Source organism: Geotrypetes seraphini, chromosome 9, assembly GCF_902459505.1.
Source record: "Geotrypetes seraphini chromosome 9, aGeoSer1.1, whole genome shotgun sequence".
NCBI lineage: Eukaryota > Metazoa > Chordata > Amphibia > Gymnophiona > Dermophiidae > Geotrypetes > Geotrypetes seraphini.
This window is the reverse complement of record NC_047092.1, coordinates 57,891,058-57,912,760: the sequence shown is the minus strand read 5'-3', so window position 1 is coordinate 57,912,760 and position 21,703 is coordinate 57,891,058. Positions and strand designations below refer to the sequence as shown.

The following is a 21,703-nucleotide window of genomic DNA, read 5'->3' as shown; positions in this document are numbered from 1 at the left end:
CTGTGCCAGTATCTAATATGATTTATGGTTTATTTGAAATTTGCTAAACCGCCTGGGCTACATACAGTGGTTCTCAGCAGTTTACAATATTAAAATAAAAATTTGAAAAGAACTATAATAATAACAGGACAGACCACAGTCAAACCCTGTAATAGGAATGGAAAGAGCATGAAGAATAGGAAGAAAAGAAAGAAAATACAAGAGAAAAAGACAGCGGTGATCAGAATCAGACAACTTAAATTGGGTCAGAGTTTAACTGGTATGCCATGTTGAAAAGCTAAGTTTTCAACACAGCTTTGAAATTAATAAAAGGTAGTTCATCCTGAATATATACCTCATATACTCGAATATAAACTGAGATTTTGGCCCAAATTGGGGGTCTCGGCTTATATTCAGGCCGGCACCTAGCGCCCACCTGCCTCCGTCCCGGACTTGTTGCAGGCCTCCGCCGGACTGCCAGGCTCTGTACCCTGTCCCCCCTCCCAGCCCTGTCCATTGTACCTTCCGTCTGCCTAAATCCTGCATGCAGCCATGCCTTCCATATGATTCGTGTACCTGGAATCCCTGGTAGTCCAGAGGTGTTGCAGGCAGAAGCAAGCACTTCCTGCACTGCTGCTCGGCACTGAGCAGCTTCCTGAATGGAGTCTCATCACCGAAGCCATTCAGGAAGCCACTCAGCGCCGAGCAGTAGTGCGGGAAATGTGCTCCTGCTCAGTACAGCTGAACCGCCAGAACTTGCAGCAGTGACCAGCTTAGCAGCTCACTCCTGCCCGCTACACCTCTGGACCATCAGGGATTCCAGGTATGCGGGTCATACGGAAGGTGCAGCAGCATGCAGGATATTGGTAGAGAGGAGGTACAATGGACAGGGCAGGGAGGGGGGACAGGGTGCAGAGCCTGGGAGGGAGAGGGCTGGGTGCAGAGCCTGACAAGAGAGGACACTTGAATATTAAGCCACCCGTCTTATATTCAAGTCAACCATTTATCCTCCTTTTTGGGGGGAAAAATGGAGGTCTCGACTTATATTTGGATTGACTTATATTTGAGTATATACAATATATAAAGAGAGTTCCAGAGGAAGGGGAAACAAAATAAAAAGTATGTCTAGTGGATTCTAAGTCTATTTAGGATGACCAGATGGTGATCGTTATGGAATAAAGAAGGCAGACGGAAATATAAGGAGTAGTGAGAGTTGCTAAGTAATCTGGAAAGCCGGTACAATGTGCTTTGAATGTGACAGATAATACCTTAAATGTTATATTCTGTTCAATAGGGAGCCAATGGTGAGACTGAAGTAACGGGAAGACACAATAATATTTATAGGCGTGATGTGAAGGAGAATTTTCAATAGGTCGTCTAAGTCTGACTTTGGATGATTTGGGAAAGCCATCCAAAAATCCAGTAGAGAAAATGTCCACTTTTGAAACCACAAGATGTCTATCTTCCCCCCCCAAAAAAAAAAAAAAAAAAAAGACCTAGCGAGATGTTAGTACATCAATCATTTTTGGGCAATTTTTGAAAAACAAAAAACACACACAAGCCACTGGGACATACAAGTGATGGGAATAATAGTATTAAGCAAGATATAGGGTGGGAGCACACCCCAATATGTGGGAGACACCCTTGCTTGGGATACCTGAAGAAAGACATCAATATAGGTAAATAGAAGATGAAACCTGAAGATAGAGAAAATGCTTTAAGGTTTACAGTACAAAAAAAAAAAAAAAAGAAGAATATTGTAATATTACTGGCAAGTGTTACTTAAAGGTTTAAAATAGATGTTTGTCCCACCTATATCTTGTCCCAGTTAGAGAATGACATGGTGACAAAATTCATCACCATTCCCATCCCTGTGGATAACCGTGGGAAATAATCCTGGGCCATTCTTTAGTGTCTATCTCAACCTCAGTCCTTCTACACCAGCATTCTTCAATGCAAGGCTTGAGGATCAGTGGTTGTGCTCATTCATACTCCTCTCTCCTTAAAGAATGACACAGAGATGGTTTCCCACGGTTATCCACGGGGATGAGAATGGTGATGAACTTCGTCACTATGCCATTCTCTCCCAGTGACAGAATAGAGGAAGTGCCATACTTACTGACCTAAGACCCAAGTCCTAGAACAGGGAACAAGTCACTAAAACATTGTTATAAGATGTCCAATGCATTGAAAAAGAAGATGATCTCAGATAGTCTAGATTAGTGTTCTTCAGCCTTTTTACACCCGTGGACCGTCAGAAATAAAAGAATTATTTTGTGGACCGGCAAACTACTAGGACTAAAATTTAAAAACCCCGTTTACGCTCCATTTCCACGAGCTCGGTCCCCGCAAACCATCTGATCCCATCTGCACAAGCCGCAATTATGATTTTATATTGAACGTATTTTATTAAAGTATAAAAAGAAACAAAATTCTGAACAATTGTGATTTTATAAATACAAATATACAGAGCACAGACCAACAAAACTCCTGTCTCCCCTCCCCCTCACATATATCACCTCTATTATCAAGAAAACTGAACAAGCCAAGTTATTATAGAATGCTACATAGAAATATCATGCTAACAGAATACTGCTGTCCCCAGATATGTCTCTAGCAGGATTTATATATTTCAAATCTGATATATTCTAATGACAAAATAGAAATAAAATTATTTTTTTTCTACCTTTTGTTGTCTCTGGTTTCTGCTTTCATCTTCTTTTCACTGTTTTCCTTCCAGCATCTGCCTGTTCCATCCAATGTCTTCCCTCTCCCCCTTCCATATGTATCTGACTTCTTTCTATGCCCCTCTTCCCTATCCATCCTCCTCTCTCCTTTTTACATCATTCATTCCAGCTTCACTGCCTTCTTCATTTTTATCTCTCCTACACCAGATCTAGCATCTTTATCCCTCTCTCATTTCTCTGCTGACCCCCTTTCCAGCATCAATGTCTCTCTACTTTTTCATTCCTCTCTCTCCCCATTCCCTCATCTGATCTCTCCATTCCACCCTGACCCTCTTCCCCTCCTGTAATCTTTCTGCCAGCTGTTTCCTTCCTTTTCTCTTTCTCCCTACCCTCCTTCCTTTTTTTCCTTCTCCCTTCCCTCCTCCCTCTATTCAACATTAGCTCTCTTCCCATCCCTTTCCCTCCTCCCTCTATCCAACATTAACTCTCTTCCCATCCCTTTACCTCCTCCCCTCCCAGCAGCATCTCTCCTTCTAACTCCCTTCAAGTCCAGTAACAGCTCTCCCTTTATCCAGCACCTTCCCAGCCTCCTACAGTGGCTTCCTCCCCTTCCAGCAGCTCTCAGTACTTGCCTGCAGGAAGTTGCCGGTAAATCACTGCCCTGGCAAATAGGAGAGCTGGTGGGAGGGGAGACAGCCACTGTGAAGGCTCCCCAGGATCTTGTTCGCACACGCTGACCATCTCCCTCCACCTGCATCTGAATCTGCAGCTCTCTCCGTTCTAATCGCAACTTCCCCGCGGCCCTCTTCAGCAACTTGGCAGGGGCGGCGATCAAGACATGCTGCCGACGTTGGGACCGTCACTCTCTGAGTCCCGCCTATTTTGTTTCAACTTCCTGTTTCCGAACAGGCGAGACTCAGAGAGGGAAGGCCCCGACGTTGGCAGCCTATCTTGATTGCCTGAGGCTGGGAGGAACATTAGTCAGCAGGAACCGCAGTCGGCAGGAAATTTAACTGCCGACTTGATCTCACCGGCCCTGCGCGGAGCGGCAGAAATTTTCTGCGGACCAACATCGCGGTTGAAGAACTGTGGTCTAGATAAAAACCCCTCTATTGCTGACAGGAGCAAAACAAAATTGCACGTGATTAACTAAGGGCTCCTTTTACTAAGGTGTGCTAGCGTTTTTAGCACACGCACAAGATTAGCACACGCTAGCCAAAAAATTACCGCCTGCTTAAAAGGAAGCGGAAGCAGGTAGCACGCGCTATTCCGTGCATTAAGGCCCTAATGCACCTTTGTAAAAGGAGCGCTAAGCCATTAGAAAGTTACTAATGTTAGGGAAAATTACTAATGAAGTAAGATTGACAAGAAATCATATGACCAATGAACCAAATATGAACCTACCGGCAAAATGCAGTCATATGCAATTTATCATTGGATCTTAATGAAGTAATTGTATTGCAATTGGAAGATATTCTAATTTAAGTATGAATAATAATAAATGAAATTTTGTCATGAAGCTAATAAAATGGCTGTCACCTGTGGTTCAGGGAGATTCTTGCGTTGAACTCTTGTCCACTAAGATCTCCCATTAAGGCCTTGAAGTTTTAAACTTCAGTTTGTATCTGGTTGTTATTCTTTGGCCTCTCTCAGAGATGGAAGAAAGGACTGGAGAAGGAGAGGTAGGAAATCTGTCCATATAGTTATTCAAAGCAAACACAAGCAGCCAACATTCTTAGCAAACTAGCCACAGACATCTGAGCAGAGCAGAGGGGCACTCTAGGGGGTACTGCAGTGAATGTCACATTAAAAAGTCCCATAATCTGCTTATATTGTATGGCGAGCCCTACAAAATCCACCCAAAACTTATTGTACCCACCTGTACACCACAACAATAGCCCTTATGTCTTCAGGTAACATCTTGATGTAGGTATAGTAGGTTTTGGTGGGTTTTGGAGGGCTAACCATACAATATAAGAAGGCTATGGTGAAATTTGTACCTGGAACTTTTTAATGTGACATTCACTACAGTACCCCCTAGAGTGCCCCTCTGCATTGCTCAGATGTCTGTGTAGCCATCTGAAGCTGTTATACAGGCTGGTATGTACTACGGTTTTTTTTCATGTCTTTGGGTGGTGGGAGGGGGCCGTGACCACTGGGGGATTAAGGGATAATACCTTAATTCCTCTAGTGGTCATCTGGTCAATTTGGGCACCTTTGTAGCCCTTATTCATTTTTAAAACATGTTTTGGTTTAGCCCAAACATCTAAATGGGGTCCTGGACATTTTGTTAAATATTTGACTATTCCTGCAAAATGCCCAACTCCTAAGCCCACCCAAAACATGCCTTCAACATGCCCCCTTAGAATTTAGATGAACAGGGGAAGACCAGCCTAGAAAGACATATAAAATGTGGGTTTTGAAAATAGTGATTTGGATGTTTTAGCAAGAAAAATATCTAAATGCCGTTTATGACATTTTTTTAGATGTTTTCTTTTTTGAAAATGAGCCTCATAGTAATCTAATGACTATGTTTTAAAGAGTCTGGAGCTTTTTGAGGTTTGCAACTGAACAGCTTAAATAAACAGTACAAGAACCAATGAGTAGAATATATCACAGTTGAAATGGTGCCTGATAGAATGTAATTTGTGGAGTACAATAAAACAAGCTTTACTTACAAATGTGAGTTGACAATCTAGGATAATCCCAAGGTAGCAAAATGTATTAACTGATGTGATAGTATGTCCAAAAAGATTGAGAAATATACTAGGGGCAGAAAGACCCCCTGTGAACCAGCAGGTGACTGCTTTTTCCTTATATAAGACCAGTCTGTGATTGCTGAGGTAGTTAACCATTAAAAAATCAAATGCAAATATGATCATTCTATTAGCAAAGACTTTTATTAAACAAGTTATTTGACAACTTTTGTTTTTCATTTTATAGAACTATTGAGAAATTCCTATTGTATAACTTGGCAGGGAAGACTGACACTGTTTCCTTTAAGCTGAGCAGGAGATCTCCACCTATAATCCTGCCAGTAGGTGATGCTGTTTCACCAACACATTTTCAATAATGAGGTACAAGCAAACTCTGCAAGACTTCAGGGATCTTTCCTGTCCTTAGCAATAAAAAAGCAGCGATGCATTGGGAGGATTCCCGTTCAACTTAGAGGGAACAGTGAAAACCAGCACTACTTTATTATCTGGAAGCAGTGATTCCTTAGTTTTTTGAAGCAATGTATATTATAGTCCTGCATGCAATACTGCTATAGTGTGCTTCAGGCAAGATATTACAAATTATTTACATATAAATGATTTTTATATGAAATAGCTATCGATATTATAGAAGTTGCCCTTCATCTTTCCACAGGCTTCTTCATGGGAAAGTTAATCATTGGGTTCTGAAAAGGGAGAAGATGCACATGGGATTTTTTTTTTTCATCCATTTTATGTTTTCCTAAGTAAAGCTTTACTCTGTTCAAGTAGAGCTCCTGTTAGCTCCCTCCAGGCACGGACAGTAATTTAATCCTTACAATGATGATACTGTGAAAGCAAAGAGGAAAATGCACTATGGATAAGCCTCTGTGAAAATGAACAAAAATTATGTATTTGTTGCCATATACCGTCAGCAACAGCAGGCAGTATGCTGCAAGGATCAAAGAAATCTTTTAATTCTATATTATTTTATGCCATGGGCTTGTTTTGCTACTGGGAAACAATATTTACCATTTCTCATTGTTATTTACTCAAAAACATGTACAAGTTTTTCAAAATCATAAAAATAAAATAGCATTATATAGTTCATAATCCAGACCCAGACATGCCAATAAGGTTGAGTTGCAATTCTTTGAAGATTTACAAGACACTCATAATCTAGGAATAAAGCTAAAATTGCAGTCATTTTATAAATAATAATAATAAATAAACAAGACTCTCACATCTGCTAAATAATATAAGGGTGAAAATAAATGTTCTTATGGCTGATTTGTTGCATTGGCCCTAAATGTGAAACCATCTGCCACTTGAAGCCCTGGAATCCCAAAATTAAATTAGATTTCACAAGCTGTTAAAGATCTGACTGTTTAACAGGACATTTACATTGCTGCTTATTGTATCTTAAATTTGATTTGGGGGCAGGGGGGGTCGGTGGATTTTGTTCTCTTGATGCACATACAGTAGAACAGGGGTGTCCAATCTTTTGGCTTACCTGAGCCACATTGGTCAAAAAAAAATTGGGGGGGGGGTGCACAAATGCTGCAGCAAGACAGAGGTGGGAGCCGGCAAGACGGTAAACACCCGGGGGCAGCAGAAGAAAACACTGCATCGCCCTTAACCGGGGCCACACAAAATACTTCACGGGGCACCCCTGCAGTAGAAGCTTTATTTGTTGCTGTTATTAAATATTATTTACTCTCACCCCTTTTTTTTTTTTTACAAAACTGTAGCGTGTTTTTTAGTTACAGCCACGGCAGTAACAGCTCCAACGCTCATAGACTTCCTATAAGAGTTGGAGCTGTTACTGTCGCAGCCGAGGTTAAAAAACGTGCTGCGGTTTTGTAAAAAAGGGGGAGGAGGGTTTAATGAGTTGTATTGTTTATATTTCTGAATACTTTGTTTTAAATGTTTTAATAACCTCAAAATGAGGAATAATAAGAGCAATTAATCACCCAGAAGGCATGTAGAAGGAGCCTTTTCTATAAAGGAGGCATGAATAGAGTGATTTTCTAATTTTAAAAAAAGGACTTTTTTTTTTTTTTTTTGCTTTGAAAATAATTTTCTAGACGTTTTTTTGATCAGTACATCTTTCTTTAGGTACCATACCATAAAAAAAGTCCTAGGGAAAAACAAGCTTGTGTTTGGAGATGTCTGGGGGTCCAGCATTTTTTTTAGACTGGGCAAACAGACATCTCAGCCGAGCAGTGGAGCAGTCTAGGAGGCGTTACAGTGCAGTTCACATAAAAGGTCCCAGGTACAACATAAGAACATAAGAATTGCCTAACATAAGACCCGTGGTCCATCGTGCCCAGCAGTCCGCTCACACGGCGGCCCTCTGGTCACAGACCAGCGCCCTAACTGAGACTAGCCCTACCTGCGTACGTTCTGGTTCAGCAGGAACTTGTCTAACTTTGTCTTGAATCCCTGAAGGGTGTTTCTCCTATGACAGACTCCGGCAGAGTGTTCCAGTTTTCTACCACTCTCTGGGTGAAGAAGAACTTCCTAATGTTGCATGTTGCATTGTGAGCCTCCAGGAAAAATAGCCGAAACTACTGTACCTCACTGTGCACCACTACAACAGCCCTCAAGCCTGAAAGTGTAACCTATATGTACATTAGGTACAGCAAGTATTTAGTGGGTTTTAGAGGGTTCCCACTTTCCACTTAGAGGGGGATATGGCTATGGGTCCCCTTCTAATAGATCCTGATGTGTACTGTCACTGTCACATCTTTTGGGGTGAAGGGGTTAGGGACCACTGGAGGATTAAGGTACGGTTGTACTTTAATCTCTCCAGTGGTCATCCTGTCATTTAGGACACTCTCTTATAACTTAGTTGTGCTTGAAGAAACAGGTCTAGCCAAAACCGTCTCAATTTTTGCCCCTGATGTTTTGGTTTTGTTCTATTATGGCAGAAAAGTAACTTTTGGGAACACCCACATCAAGTCCAAAACTTGCACTCATAACCCCTTGAAATTTGGATGAACTGCAGAGAAATACATCTCAAATCAGAGTTTTGAAAATTGCAACTTAGACATTTTTGTAGGGAAAATGTCCTTCTGCCACTTTGACATTTTTTAGACATAGTTATAAAGGGTCAGACTAATGGTCCATCTAGTCCAGTATCCTGTTTTCACAGTGGCTAATCCAGATCCCAGTACCTGGCAAAATCCCAAATAGTAGCAACATCCAATGCTACTAATCCGAGGGCAAGCAATGGCTTCCCCCATGTCTGTCCAATAGCAAACCGTGGACTTTTCCTCCAGGAACATGCCCAAACCTTTTTTTTTTAACCCAGCTACATTAATTGCTGCTACCACATCCTCTGGCAATGTGTTCCAGTGCTTAACTATTCTCTGAGTGAAAAAAAAACCCATTTACTTTTTTTGGTTTTAAGAATATTTCCCTGTAACTTTATCAAGAGTTCTCTAGTCTTTGTAATTTTTGATGGAGTAAAAAATCGATTCACTTGTACCCATTCTACACCACTCGGGATTTTTGTAGACTTCAATCATATCTCCTTTAGCCATCCCTGTTCCAAATTTAAGAGCCCTAACCTCTTTAGTCTTTCCTCATATGAGAGGAGTTAAGAACATAAGAACATAAGCAATGCCTCCACTGGGTCAGACCCGAGGTCCATCGTGCCCAGCAGTCCGCTCACACAGCGGCCCAACAGGTCCAGGACCTGTGCAGTAGCCCTCTATCTATACCCCTCTATCCCTTTTTCCAGCAGGAAATTGTCCAATCCTTTCTTGAACTCCAGTACCGTACTCTGTCCTATTACGTCTTCTGGAAGCGCATTCCAGGTGTCCACCACACGCTGGGTAAAGAAAAACTTCCTAGCATTCGTTTTGAATCTGTCTCCTTCCAACTTTTCCGAATGCCCTCTTGTTCTTTTATGTTTTGAAAGTTTGAAAAATCTGTCCCTCTCTACTCTCTCTATGCCCTTCATGATCTTGTAGGTCTCTATCATGTCTTCTCTGAGTCTCCGCTTTTCCAGGGAGAAGAGCCCCAGTCTCTCCAATCTTTCAGTGTATGAAAGGTTTTCCATGCCCTTAATCATTCGTGTTGCTCTCCTCTGGACCCTCTTAAGTATTGCCATATCCTTCTTAAGGTACGGTGACTAATACTGAACACAGTACTCCAGGTGCGGGCCCACCATTACCCGATACAATGGCAGGATGACTTCTCTCGTTCTGGTCGTAATACCCTTCTTAATAATACCCAACATTCTGTTTGCCTTCTTCGTGGCTGCTGCACATTGTGCTGTTGACTTCATTGTTGTGTCCACCAGTACACCCAAATCTCTTTCAAGTTACTTCCCTCTAATACTAATCCCCCCATTTGGTAGCTGAACATCGGGTTCTTTCTCCCTATATGCATGACCTTGCTTTTCCCTACATTGAAGTCCATCTGCCATTTATTCGCCCACTCCTCCAGTTTGTTTAGGTCCCTTTGTAGGTCCTCACACTCTTCTGCATTTCTAACCCTTCTACAGAGTTTAGTGTCATCCGCAAATTTGATAACTTCACACTTCGTCCCCGTTTCCAGGTCATTAATAAATACATTGAACAGCAGCGGTCCGAGTACAGACCCCTGCGGAACTCCGCTTGTGACCTTCCTCCAGCCCGAGTAGTGATCCTTCACTCCAACCCTCTGCCTTCTGCCTGCCAACCAGTGTTTGACCCATCTGTGCACGTCCCCTTCCACCCCGTGGTTCCACAGCTTCCTAAGTAGCCGCTCATGGGGTACCTTGTCAAAGGCCTTTTTGAAGTCGAGGTAAATGATGTCTACGGGTTCTCCTTTGTCCAACTGACTGTTTACCCCCTCAAAGAAGTGCAGTACGTTTGTTTGGCACGATCCATCCCCTTTATCATCTTGGTCACTCTTTAAACCTTTTCTAATCCTGCTATATCTTTTTTGAGATACAGTGACCAGAATTAAGGGCTTCTTTTACTAAGGTGCGCTAGCGTTTTTAGTGCATGCAGGATTTTAGCGCGCACTAAACCCGTGCTACGCTTCTAGAACTAATGCCAGCTCAATGCTAGCGTTAAGGTCTAGCACGCAAGGCAATTTAGCACGTGCTATTCCACGCATTAAGGCCCTAATACACCTTTGTAAAAGGAGCTCTAAATGCAACGCTCAAGGTGAGGTCGCACCATTGAGCAACACAGAGGCATTAACATTCGTAGTCTTATTTACCATTCCTTTTCTAATCATTTCTTAGCATCGTGTTTGTTTGTTTTTTGGCTGCTGCCGCACCTCAGCACATCTCATAGTAAGCCCACACTTAGTGGGCTTTCAGCTGTGGCAAGCACACACTAGTGCTTACCACAGCTTTGTTACAAGACCCTTATGTAAATTACAAGCAGAAGCACCATCCATGTCTACACCCCCTTTCAAATATGCATTATGGAAGTTAGATAGGTATTTACAGAATAGTGTTTAGTCAATGTGCCCACCCATCCTCTGCCCTATCTACATTAGCTCCATCCATGCATCGTCCCTGGAGCACCCTATTCTACATTCCCCTTGACAGACCATTCTCCAGACTCCATATCTTCCTGGTCTCAAAACAAGGCTACATACCTGGCTCCATCCTTGCCTCCTGACCCTCAGTTGTACCACTATACAACTCATATATGATGAAATGACCTAACTGTCAATGTTTCACACACATAGGCCAACTTGAGAAGTAACCCCAAGAACAACCTGGAGCACCCCAGTCACCCCAGGAACTGCTCACTGTACCACAGTCAACCCAGGAGCAGACTACCACACCACAGTTACCCCCAAAACAGCCTGAAGCCCCCCCCAAAGACCAGTCTGCTGCCCCACAGCATTCCCAGGACCAGCCTGCCACCCTATAGGAGGGACAGGGAGGGAGCCTAGGAGGGGAGGAGAAGGTAGACTCTAGAGCAGGGGTGCCCAATAGGCCGATCGCGATCGACCAGTAGCTTGCCAAGGCAAAGTGAGTCGATCACCCCCTTTCTTTCTTTCTCCCTGCCCTTCCCCAAGCCACTGCCACTGCCGCTGCCATCGGGGAACAGGACCCAAACCGCCACCAATGGATAACAGGCCCCAAAGCCGACACCGACCGCCCCATGCTCTCCCTGCTTCGGGCCGATCAGTCTTCCTCTCCCCGATGTCAATTCTACCATCGGAGAGGAAGTTCGGGCCAGCCAATCGCCAGTCAAAACGTATAAGTGCCGACTAGGCAACCTGTTTTGGTTATATGTGTTGTATGCCTAGGTGTAGGTCGGCCCACCTCCCGCCTACCGCCCGCCCTTTCCCCTCCTCTAAAAACGCCTCTTTTCTCTCTGTGCGTTTAGAGGCAGGGGAAAGGCCTAAGCTGGTTTTAGATACGTCTAAAACCAGCTTTGATTATGGGTACTTGGACAATCAGGCTTTTTGATCGTCCAAGTAGCCATTTAGGCCACTTTTTAGACGTTTTTTTTTTTTTATTATTATTATGAGCCCCATAGTATTTAAATTTATGTATACAGTAGACAGACAAAAATAGATATATATTCAGTAGCACTGAATAGCACTGGTGTATGGATAATTTGCTACCCCACCCCTCCCCTCCCTTGGCCCCTTCACTGTACAGATACTGAAAACACAAAATTTGGCATGGCAGAAAAACAATCAGGTCAATATTCATACAAATAGCCACTGTTAAACAAATATATTTGCTCTCTGTGGAGTTTCAGTGATATTCTTCACATTGTGCTGCTGAAAATCCATCTAATGACAATTGAACTATACAGATAATGCCAGGGCACAGTTAGGTTAGAATGCTCAGCTATCTAGAAAGCAGCGATATTCAGCCACTATCCATATATTTAAGCTCTTTAATTTAGGCCAGAAAAAAGCTGTCCTAGATTAAACTGCAAGCTATAAACAGTATAGAGGGGAAGACTCAAGAAAAAGCACCCAAAATGTAGGCGCTAAGGCCCTGATTCTATAAAAAGTGTCTGTGCCGTTAGGTGCCTATATCAGCACGCCTACTCAATCTAGGCACCTAACTTACCCCTTCTTTTACTAAGACGCAGTAGTAATTTTAAGCAATTCAACATACTTTTTTCTAACTTTTTCCATCCATCTAATCTAACCAATTTCTGTTTTTATCCCACAGTTAGGGAGTAGAATCGGTCTATAAAATGAAAGTTAGATTAGATTAGGTTTCTAACACGGCCAGGAGTGCTAAATATTCTGACTATGCTCTCATGCTCATGGGAGGGGGGGGGTTGATTTTTTTTTTAATTGGTTCAATCGGTGCTGTGGTGGACACTTGGAATGCACTTCCAGAGGACGTTATAGGGCAGAATACAGTACTGGGATTTAAGAGAGGATTGGACATTTTCCTGCTGGAAAAGGGAATAGAAGGGTATAAATAGAGGATTACTGCTCAGGTCCTGGACCTGTTGGGCCGCCGCGTGAGCGGACTGCTGGGCAAGATGGACCTCAGGTCTGACCCAGCAGAGGCATTGCTTATGTTCTTATGTTAATTTAACAGCACCATTAAAAAACAATTTAAAAAAAAATAATTTTGGGGTAGGCGCCTAACTTGGTAGGCACCATGTAGGCATAGTTAGAGTTTGGGTGTGGAGTCTGTTAGGCATCAGTATTTTAGGTCAAGAAAAATCCTTGCTTAATATGCCAGCGCCTAAGTCTTTGACACCTATCTTGAGTTAGGCACCAATAGGCGCGATTCTATAAACAGCGCCTAATTTTAAATGATACATGGTATGTTCCATTTCCCTAGGTGCTTACCAATTTAGGTGCTGTTTATAGAATCAGGCCCTAAGCGCCAATACTATAATGGCAATTAAACACAAAACTGGGCTTAAGTTGGGATACATGTGCTTAACTTTAGTCACAAATCCCTCAGGGTTCGAAACAAACAGGGGTAGATGGTTTTTCGGCAGGATAAATGGATATCCTTGATCCATAGTTTGGAGAAACATGTTGCATTAACTACCCTTGGCCGATGGACAAAAAAATGTTTAAGATAAGTGAGGTAATTATTTGTTCAACAAGGTTGTACTTTAAGGGCTCCTTTTACAAAGGCACGCTAGCGGGGATAACGCGCGTGACTTTTCATCAAGCGCTAACCCCCGTGCTGGCCAAAAACTACCGCCTTCTCAAGAGGAGGCGGTAGCGGCTAGCGCGTCTGGCAGTTTGGCATGCAATATTACGCGCGTTAAACCGCTAGCACGCCTTTGTAAAAGGAGCCCTAAGTGAGAGTTTTTACATAAATATTTACTTGAAAAATATTTAGTAGAAGGCTAATGATGAAGTAGGGGTGTAAAGCTTAGTGCAATGACTTTGACTGAGTATTAAGTGGCACTGCTGTAGCCCGAAAGATGAATTAATTGAAAAGAGCATTTAAATCACCAAATGAGGACATTTTGATCCGCACCCTGAGGGATTTGCGAGGACAGTTTTGAAACATACCTTGGGAATACCAGCAAATGCTTTGACTCATACAATGTCCAAGGTTGGTGTAAAGTCTGGTGACAAAAGTTGGCAGTAGCGTGCATAAGTGATAGTATTTTATAACTTACGTGTACAACTGTATGACACACCCCATCCTGTCCATAGGCATGCCCCTTTGTACAGCATTTTGGAACAATGTTTATATACATAACTACACATTAGGACTAATCAATGCCACTTAAGGACTATGATTGGCATTTAATGCCAGTTGGCATCTGACTTAACAATTAAGGCTCCCTTTATCAAACTGAGGTACAGCGTTTTACAGCGTCTTCCGATGCTGATAGCACATTGTAACGAAGCTGTGCTAATTAGCGCAGGGTGTATTTAATCTCCACCCCCAAACTATAAAATAAAATCTATATTTACGTAAGTACATGGAATGTGTGCGCCAATCCTAAAAATGCCACAGAATATCTGAGCACATCCCATATTAGTGCTTAGCGCAGCGTAGTAAAAAACCCTGCATTTTGGTACTCTATGACCCTTTTATTTCATGTTCCATTTCTGTTTTGACACACAAAGACACAGTACTAAGAGAGACACAATAGATAATACCAGTGAGCATTTCTGCAAAAGGATCAAAATCTTGTTGCCATAACAATTGCCAAATTAAAATGGATGTTGTGGTATCATGAAGAAATCATAACAAAGCAACACATTACTGCCACCATAGCACTCAATAATTTACTTGTTTATAACCATACTTTTTTTTACTCTACACTTCTAAAACTAGCACATTACTAGTGAATGGTATTTCATAGGATTAGAGAAAAGTAATTAAATCTGGGAAAGCAGGCACATTTACGAGTAGGTCATTTAATAGTAACTAATCCACCATCTGGAGATGATGAATGGCCAAAGACGACAAAATCAAGGTTTCTTTTTTCTTTTTTTCCCACGTCAGGTCACAAAATGGCAACTACTACTCTGCTCAAAGACTTTTGCAATTAGCAGTTAACGTTTTTTGGGGTTTTTTTGTAGAACTAATCGCAGTACATTTAAAGGATGTATAAAACAAGATTTCAGAGAGGTGCGTTCCAGTCAAGCAGATTGGGACCAAACCCAAACTTCTGTTCAGCCTATAACAATTATTTTTTATGATTTAGTATCCTATGAAATATAACAGCTTTTGTTTCATGAGATGATAAAATGTTCATAAAGCCATGTGACTGCCTGGTTGTCTCTATAATTGCGTCAGAGATATCCCTTATAAAAATTAAAAAAAATTCCAAGCCAACCTTTTTTTCACCCCCAGTGGAAAACAAAACTAAAAATTACTTCTTTTTAAATTTTTACTAGTAAAATCATTTACAACAGCATTATCAGCCTTTGGAGCAGGTACCTCTTCAGTATGTAGCATAGAGTCATTGATACATACTGAAAAGGATAATATCCTCTCATGTCATTCACTAACTGAGAATATTGACTGCATCAGAATTTAGCTGAGTTACCCAAGTTTGCTCAGGAAATTCAGCATGCAATGGTTGGCCTAGTTGAAAACATGCTACATGCTAAGGCATCCATTATATTCTATGGACGTCTTAGCATCCGTTTCCGAATACAGTTCAAACTTCTCCTACTGACCTATAAATGCACTCACTCCTCTGCCCCTCACTATCTCTCTTCACTTATCTCCCTCTATGATCCCCCCCCAACCAAGTGAGCTCTGCTCAGCTGGTCTCTCCTATCTGTACCCTTCTCTTCAACTACCAACTCCAAACTCCATCCCTTCTGCCTTGCTGCACCATAGGCTTAGAACAAGCTGCCTGAATCCCTACGGTGGGCTCCGTCTCTGGCAGTGTTTAAGGACTATTTAAAAGCCCACCTCTTTGAGAGTGCTTTCGACTCCTAACTCCTCTCACCTTGGGTTCTGCATCCCCTACCCTCTATGTCATGTCTTGTCTGTGCAAGATAGATACTAAGGTCTTCGGAGCAGGGACTGTCTATAAATGTCAAAATGCTGCATACGCCTTTCAGCGCTATATAAATAATAAGTAGTAGTAGCACATCATGCTAGTTATTCTCTAAAGTGTGCAACTCAAAAGAGGGTGTGGCCATGGGAGGGGCATAGGTGAGTCAGGAGTGTTCAGTAAAGATGTACACAGTATTATTGAATACTGGGGACCCGCACCTAAATCATACACCAGGTTTCAGTTGGTACACCCAGAAATCGTCTCTAAGTGCTCCAAAGAGGTGCTGAAAAGATCTCAGCCAAACCAGGAAGAAAATGGTGTGGATATGGTTCAATCAATGATCTGAAACAATGTCAACATTGAATGTTGTTTCTGCAAATTGGCACTTAACAAAATAAGATAATATTCTTTTCAGCTACAGTCGCAAAATAACGCTCAGAATTTAGGAAGCTGGTTGGTTGGACTGACAATTTTTCAGCACCCCTCGTATTCTATAAACTGCGCACAACTCGCCATTTATAGGATAGAGCTCCACATGGATTTTTGGGCACCATTTTTGAAGACTCATTTACTGAATCTGGTCCTTAAAGCATAAATGGTTATTATCTATCATGCCTATTCGATATTTGTCTGAAATGCCTGAATTGGTCTGTGTAAATGGACAGTTCAAGATTTAATGACCAGATCCATTATCTATATGCTGGTGATACTGAATTTAGCCACTGTATTTGGAACATTTAACAAACCAAAAACTAATAAACTGTATTTTAATTCTTGTACGGGCATCTTTTATTGAAAACCAGCTTCATAAAAGGTTATCAATTCATATTTATATTTCAGATAATAAATAGGCCTCTGTGAGTGCACAAATTGTGGTGAAAGCAAACAAAGAATTTAATGACACTTACACAATGAATAACAATATAAGCAATAATATCAACTGCACATCACCTTAGTACGCCATGAAATTAGTATCCCTTTTGATATGCCTGTCTTATAGCAAGAGAAATTTAGGAAGGTAAGGCTACCTGTTATTATGCACTTCGGAATCTGCTGAAAACTATGCATTTCTATCCTCACTAAATTCAAGCACTGTGGTTTAAAATACTTACTTGATAATATCCCCTTCTAAAGCAATCACTCGTTTAATGATCTTCTGTTCTGGGTTTTTAGGAGACCTGAAATAAGGGCAAAAGGTTGTACAGTCAGTAATATCTCTGTTGTGTTAAGAAAATGAAAAGAAATTCCACTACGAAATAGAGGCTATTAAAGCCATTATGGACTCCAAGTGCTCCTTGACATGGCATCAATCCTAGTTAGCTCTCTGCAATGCTCCAGCTTATATGAAGTGACTTCCATCATTCTCATTTCAAAACATCATAGGAGAGGAAAAACAAAGCTTAGCATAACACCTGGATACCAAGTCTAAGAATCAAAAATATCTCCATTGCAAATGAAATGGAAGAGAAAGAAAAATAGAGGAAAAAGAGTCTGGAAAAATGGAGGTAACAGTATACTTATATATACTAAACCTTGATTGCATTTCTTTTTTCAACGCGGAAGGCGTTGCCTGTTCTATTGTGGTCATGGTTCTAATGGTTTCATTGCATTACGGAACATAAATATCTTTTATAAAGTGCACCTACTTTTATTCTTCTTGTAAGATATACCCCATCTTTTACAAAACTGCGATAGCAGTTTCTAGCGCAGAGAGCCGCACTGAATGGCTCGCGCTGCTCCCGACGCTCATAGGAACTCTATGAGCGTCGGGAGCAGCGCGGGCCATTTAGCACGGCTCCCCGCACTAGAATCTGCTATCAGAGTTTCGTAAAAGGAGGTCATAGTGCCAATGAATATCTGGGTTTTAACTTTTTAGTTTTATTGCTAAACATTTTATTGATAAGATGTTTGTCTATTGTTTGTTCAGATTCATGCAACTAACGGGCAATCAGTATATTATGGGGTTCATAATAAAAAAAAAAAACGTCTAAAAGGTGGCCTAAATGGCTACTTGGACGATCAAAAAGCCTGATCGTCCAAGTTCCCATAATCAAAGCTAGTTTTAGACGTATCTAAAACCAGCTTAGGCCTTTCCCCTGCCACTAAATGCACAGAGAGAGAAAAGAGGCGTGTTTAGAGGAGGGGAAAGGGCGGGCGGTGGGCAGGAGGTGGGCCGACCTACACCTAGGCGTGCAGCAGGTATAACCAAAACCTTAGGCAGGTTGTCTAGTCGGCACTTTTACGTTTTGACTTAGACAAAGTCAAAAAGGTCTAAGTGCCGAAAAAGGGGCTGCTGAGCTGATCCTGGCTGCTGCGATCAGCTCAGCGGCCCCAGCAACCTGCCTACCCCCTAGAAGCAATGATCGCAGCTGGAGAGATGCCTCATCTCCCCTACTGCAATGCCATCACTCCTCTACCCGAACTGCTGCGACCCACAGGAGGGGCCTAAGACTCCCGGGCCTATTCTGGTTGGCCCAGGTGCCTTAGGCCCCACCTGTGGGCGGGGTTTCAGATGCCTGGGCCAATCTGGCCCCATTCTGCAGCCGGCTGGCCTGCCGGATGGGAGGGTTTGGCACCCATCCGTCCGGACAACATTTTACAGGTATGGGGGGTGGGATTGGGGGTGGGGGTGTCGTGGGGTCGGCGGGGGGTGCCGATCAGGGGTTCGGGGGGCATTCTTTGGGGGGGTTGTGTTGAGGGCAGAAGGGCCTGGGATCCCTCCTGCCCGTATTGTAGTGTGGGGTGGGGGGTAGGGGGTCCGCCTGGGCAGGAGGTGTTGGGCTCCCTCCTGCCCGATCGTGTAGGGGGTGGGAGGCGAGAGGCCAGGAGGGCTTGGGGTGCTGCGGATGCCACAGGGCAAGAGGGCTTGGGCTCCCTCTTGCTCCAAATGTAATAGGGGGGGGGGTCAGTGCTGCAGGACAAGAGGGCTTGGGCTCCCTCTTGCCCCGAATGTTATTTGGGGTGGTCGGGGGTGCCGCGGGGCAAGAGGGCTTGGACTCCCTCTTGCCCCGATGTCGTCGGGGAGGTCAGGGGTGCCGTGGGGCAAGAGGGCTTGGACCCCCTCTTGCTCCGGTGTCATGGGGGGGGGGTGGATTCTGTAACTGGTGTTGTTTTTGACAGACACCAGTTACAGAATCCAGCTTTTAGGGAAGAACTGGCTCCTCCTTCTCCTAAAAGCCCTTGTGTTGGACGTTTGGGGCTTAGGCGTTTTTTTGGTTCATTATGGGGTATAAGTGTAGAAGTTGTGGGGGTATAAGTGTAGATGTAGTGGTGGTCTGGGCTTTTAAACAGCTGAATGCAGAGGCAGGCCATTATGAAAACAAACCTCCATTTGGAAGTTTTTTTTTTGATTATGGACATTTTCCCTGCTTCTACTTTCAATGTTTAAGGCCTTAGGCCAAAAGGGGACTTAGACTTTTTTTTGATTATGCTCCTCCACGTGTGTAACCAATATGTGAACTTCTTAGTTTTATGCGGTAAATAAATTTTTAAATAATAAATAATAAAAATTTATATTGAAAAAAAATAATAAATGTAATCAAGGTTCAATATATATAAGTACCGGTATATTGTTATAATGTGGGACTTACAATGTGCCATACCTCCATTTATTTATTTAGAGAATGTATCAGAAAATTGTTATATATCTGTGTATATGAAAGGTCATAGGACCCTATAAAGGCAAACATACCTGACTAGAGGGTTCAGATCCATTAAATAAGTTGTATCATCACTTATTTTCTCAAAAAAAAAAAAAGTATGGCAGTACTGCTACAGATAAGTTGCTGATAATTATATATATATAGTTGTACTGACAAAACAAAGAAGGTTTTCACATTTTTGATGGTGAATTTTAAGATACATGAGATATATATATATATTTTTTTTTATTTTATTTATTCATTTTTGTATACCGTTCTCCCAGGTTTACATGAATTTATTCAGGTACTCAAGCATTTTTCCCTGTCTGTTCTGGCTGGATCACAATCTATCTAATGTAGCTGGGGCGATGGGAGATTAAGGGCTCCTTTTACTAAGGTGCTCTAGTGTTTTTAGCACGCGCTGAAGATTTGCGCGCGCAAACCCCGCACTAAATGAAAAATACTAACGCAAGCTCTATGGAGGCGTTAGCGTCTAGCGTGCACGGCATTGTAGCACACGCTAAAACCGCTAGCACACCTTAGTAAAATGACTTGCCCAGGGTCACAAAGAGCAGCATGGGTTTGAACCCACAACTCCAGGGTAGCCATACTTTATCAGAGAAAATAAATGACAGCAAATGATGGTTGCATGTATTTAGGGCTCCTTTTACAAAGCCGCAGTACTGATTATTGGCACAATGAAAGCGAAGAAGCCCATTCAATTCCCATGGGTTTCTTCACATTCAGTGCACACTAATCGGTAGTTCTGCTTTGTAAAAGGAGCCCTTCATGGGCAAGTGTTCATTAAAAATATATTGACAGTAAAAAAGGCACAGAACTTTATAATATGGACACATCACTGTGAATTTTGTTGAATAAATGTTTTTTTTTTTTTTTTATTTAATAGCTCACAGAAACATGATGGCAGATAAAGGCCAAATAGCCCAACTAGTCTGCCCATCCGCAGCATGCACTAGCTCCTCTTCTCACAAAGAGATCCCACATGCCTGCCCCACACTTTCCTGAATTTAGACACAGTCTTTGTCTCCACCACACATCTTTTTGACTTTCTGTAAAAAAATATTTCCTTAAATTAATCCTGAGTCTATCACCTCTTAACTTCATCCTATGCTAAGGTGACCATACGTCTCGTTTTGAACGGGACCGTCCCGTTTTTGAATCCCCTGTTGTCCCCACACACAGCTTCGGGACGCCGAAATGTCCCGTTTTCAGGGACAGCGTCCCAAAGGTGTGCACGGGGACAACGGGGACAGGCGATCGCTTCCTGTCCCTCCCTGCGCACAAAAAAAAAGCCTCTTTCTCTGGCCTCTTGCAGTGCTGGAGGGAGGGAGAGAAGGGCAGAGTTGGGGGCTGAGTAACGAACGGTCTTCAATCCCTTTCAGTGCTGATTGGTCAGAACGGTTCCTGGGGCGGGGAGAGTCATAGAAGGGTCTGCCCTCTAGCTCCGATTGGGGAAAAGAGAAAAGAAGGCATCACTCTCAGCTCCTTCTTCTACTCATAGCTAGGGCTTGGACATGCAGCTGGGAAGATGGGCGCCTAATTTAACCTCCCCCCCCCACCTGTCGGCCACCGCCGCTGTTCTCCTTCTTACCTCCCTGCTGCTGCTGGTAATCGCCACCCAGAAGCCTTCTTCCCGATGTCAGTTCTGACGTCGGAGAGGATGTTCCGGGCCAGCCAGGAGGGAGGCTTTTATTTTGCGCGGCAGAAAGGAAGGAGGCAGGCAGGCAGGCAGGCTGACTGGCTTCCGGGATGGGGGTGGGACAAAGTCTGGAAGGCAGTGAGGGGGACATGGGAAGGAGGTACTGGGAGCACTAAGGAAGGAGGCACTGAGGGCACTAAGGACATGGGAAGGAGGCACTGGGGGCACTAAAGACATGGGAAGGAGGCACTGGGGGCACTAAGGACATGGGAAGGAGGCACTGGGGGCAATAAGGAAGGAGGTACTGGGGCACTAAGAAAGGAGGCACTGGGGGCACTAAGGAAGGAGGCACTGGGGGTACTAAGGACATGGGAAGGAGGTACTGGGGGCACTAAGGACATAGGAAGGATGCACTGGGGCACTAAGGACATAGGAAGGAGGCACTGAGGGCATTAAGGACATGGGAAGGAGGTACTGGGGGCACTAAGGAAGGTGGTATTGGGGGCACTAAGGAAGGAGGCACTGGGGGCAATAAGGACATGGGAAGGAGGTACTGGGGCACTAAGGGCATGGGAATAAGGCACTGGGGGCCCTAAGGACATAGGAA

General features: G+C 43.1%; 1 protein-coding gene across 2 annotated transcripts in view; it reads right to left on the bottom strand.

Annotated features, from left to right (window-relative positions):
* Positions 1–21,703, bottom strand: part of IMMP2L (inner mitochondrial membrane peptidase subunit 2) — a 983,007-nt gene that overhangs the window by 274,433 nt on the left and 686,871 nt on the right. Inside the window, exon 4 of one of the 2 annotated variants that reach the window (XM_033958066.1) lies at positions 16,908–16,973. The exons of the other annotated variant lie outside the window; for it this stretch is intronic. Within the exon in view, the coding sequence (XP_033813957.1) occupies positions 16,908–16,973 (66 nt within the window). The remainder of the gene's footprint in view (positions 1–16,907; positions 16,974–21,703) is intronic. 2 annotated transcript variants of the gene reach the window in all.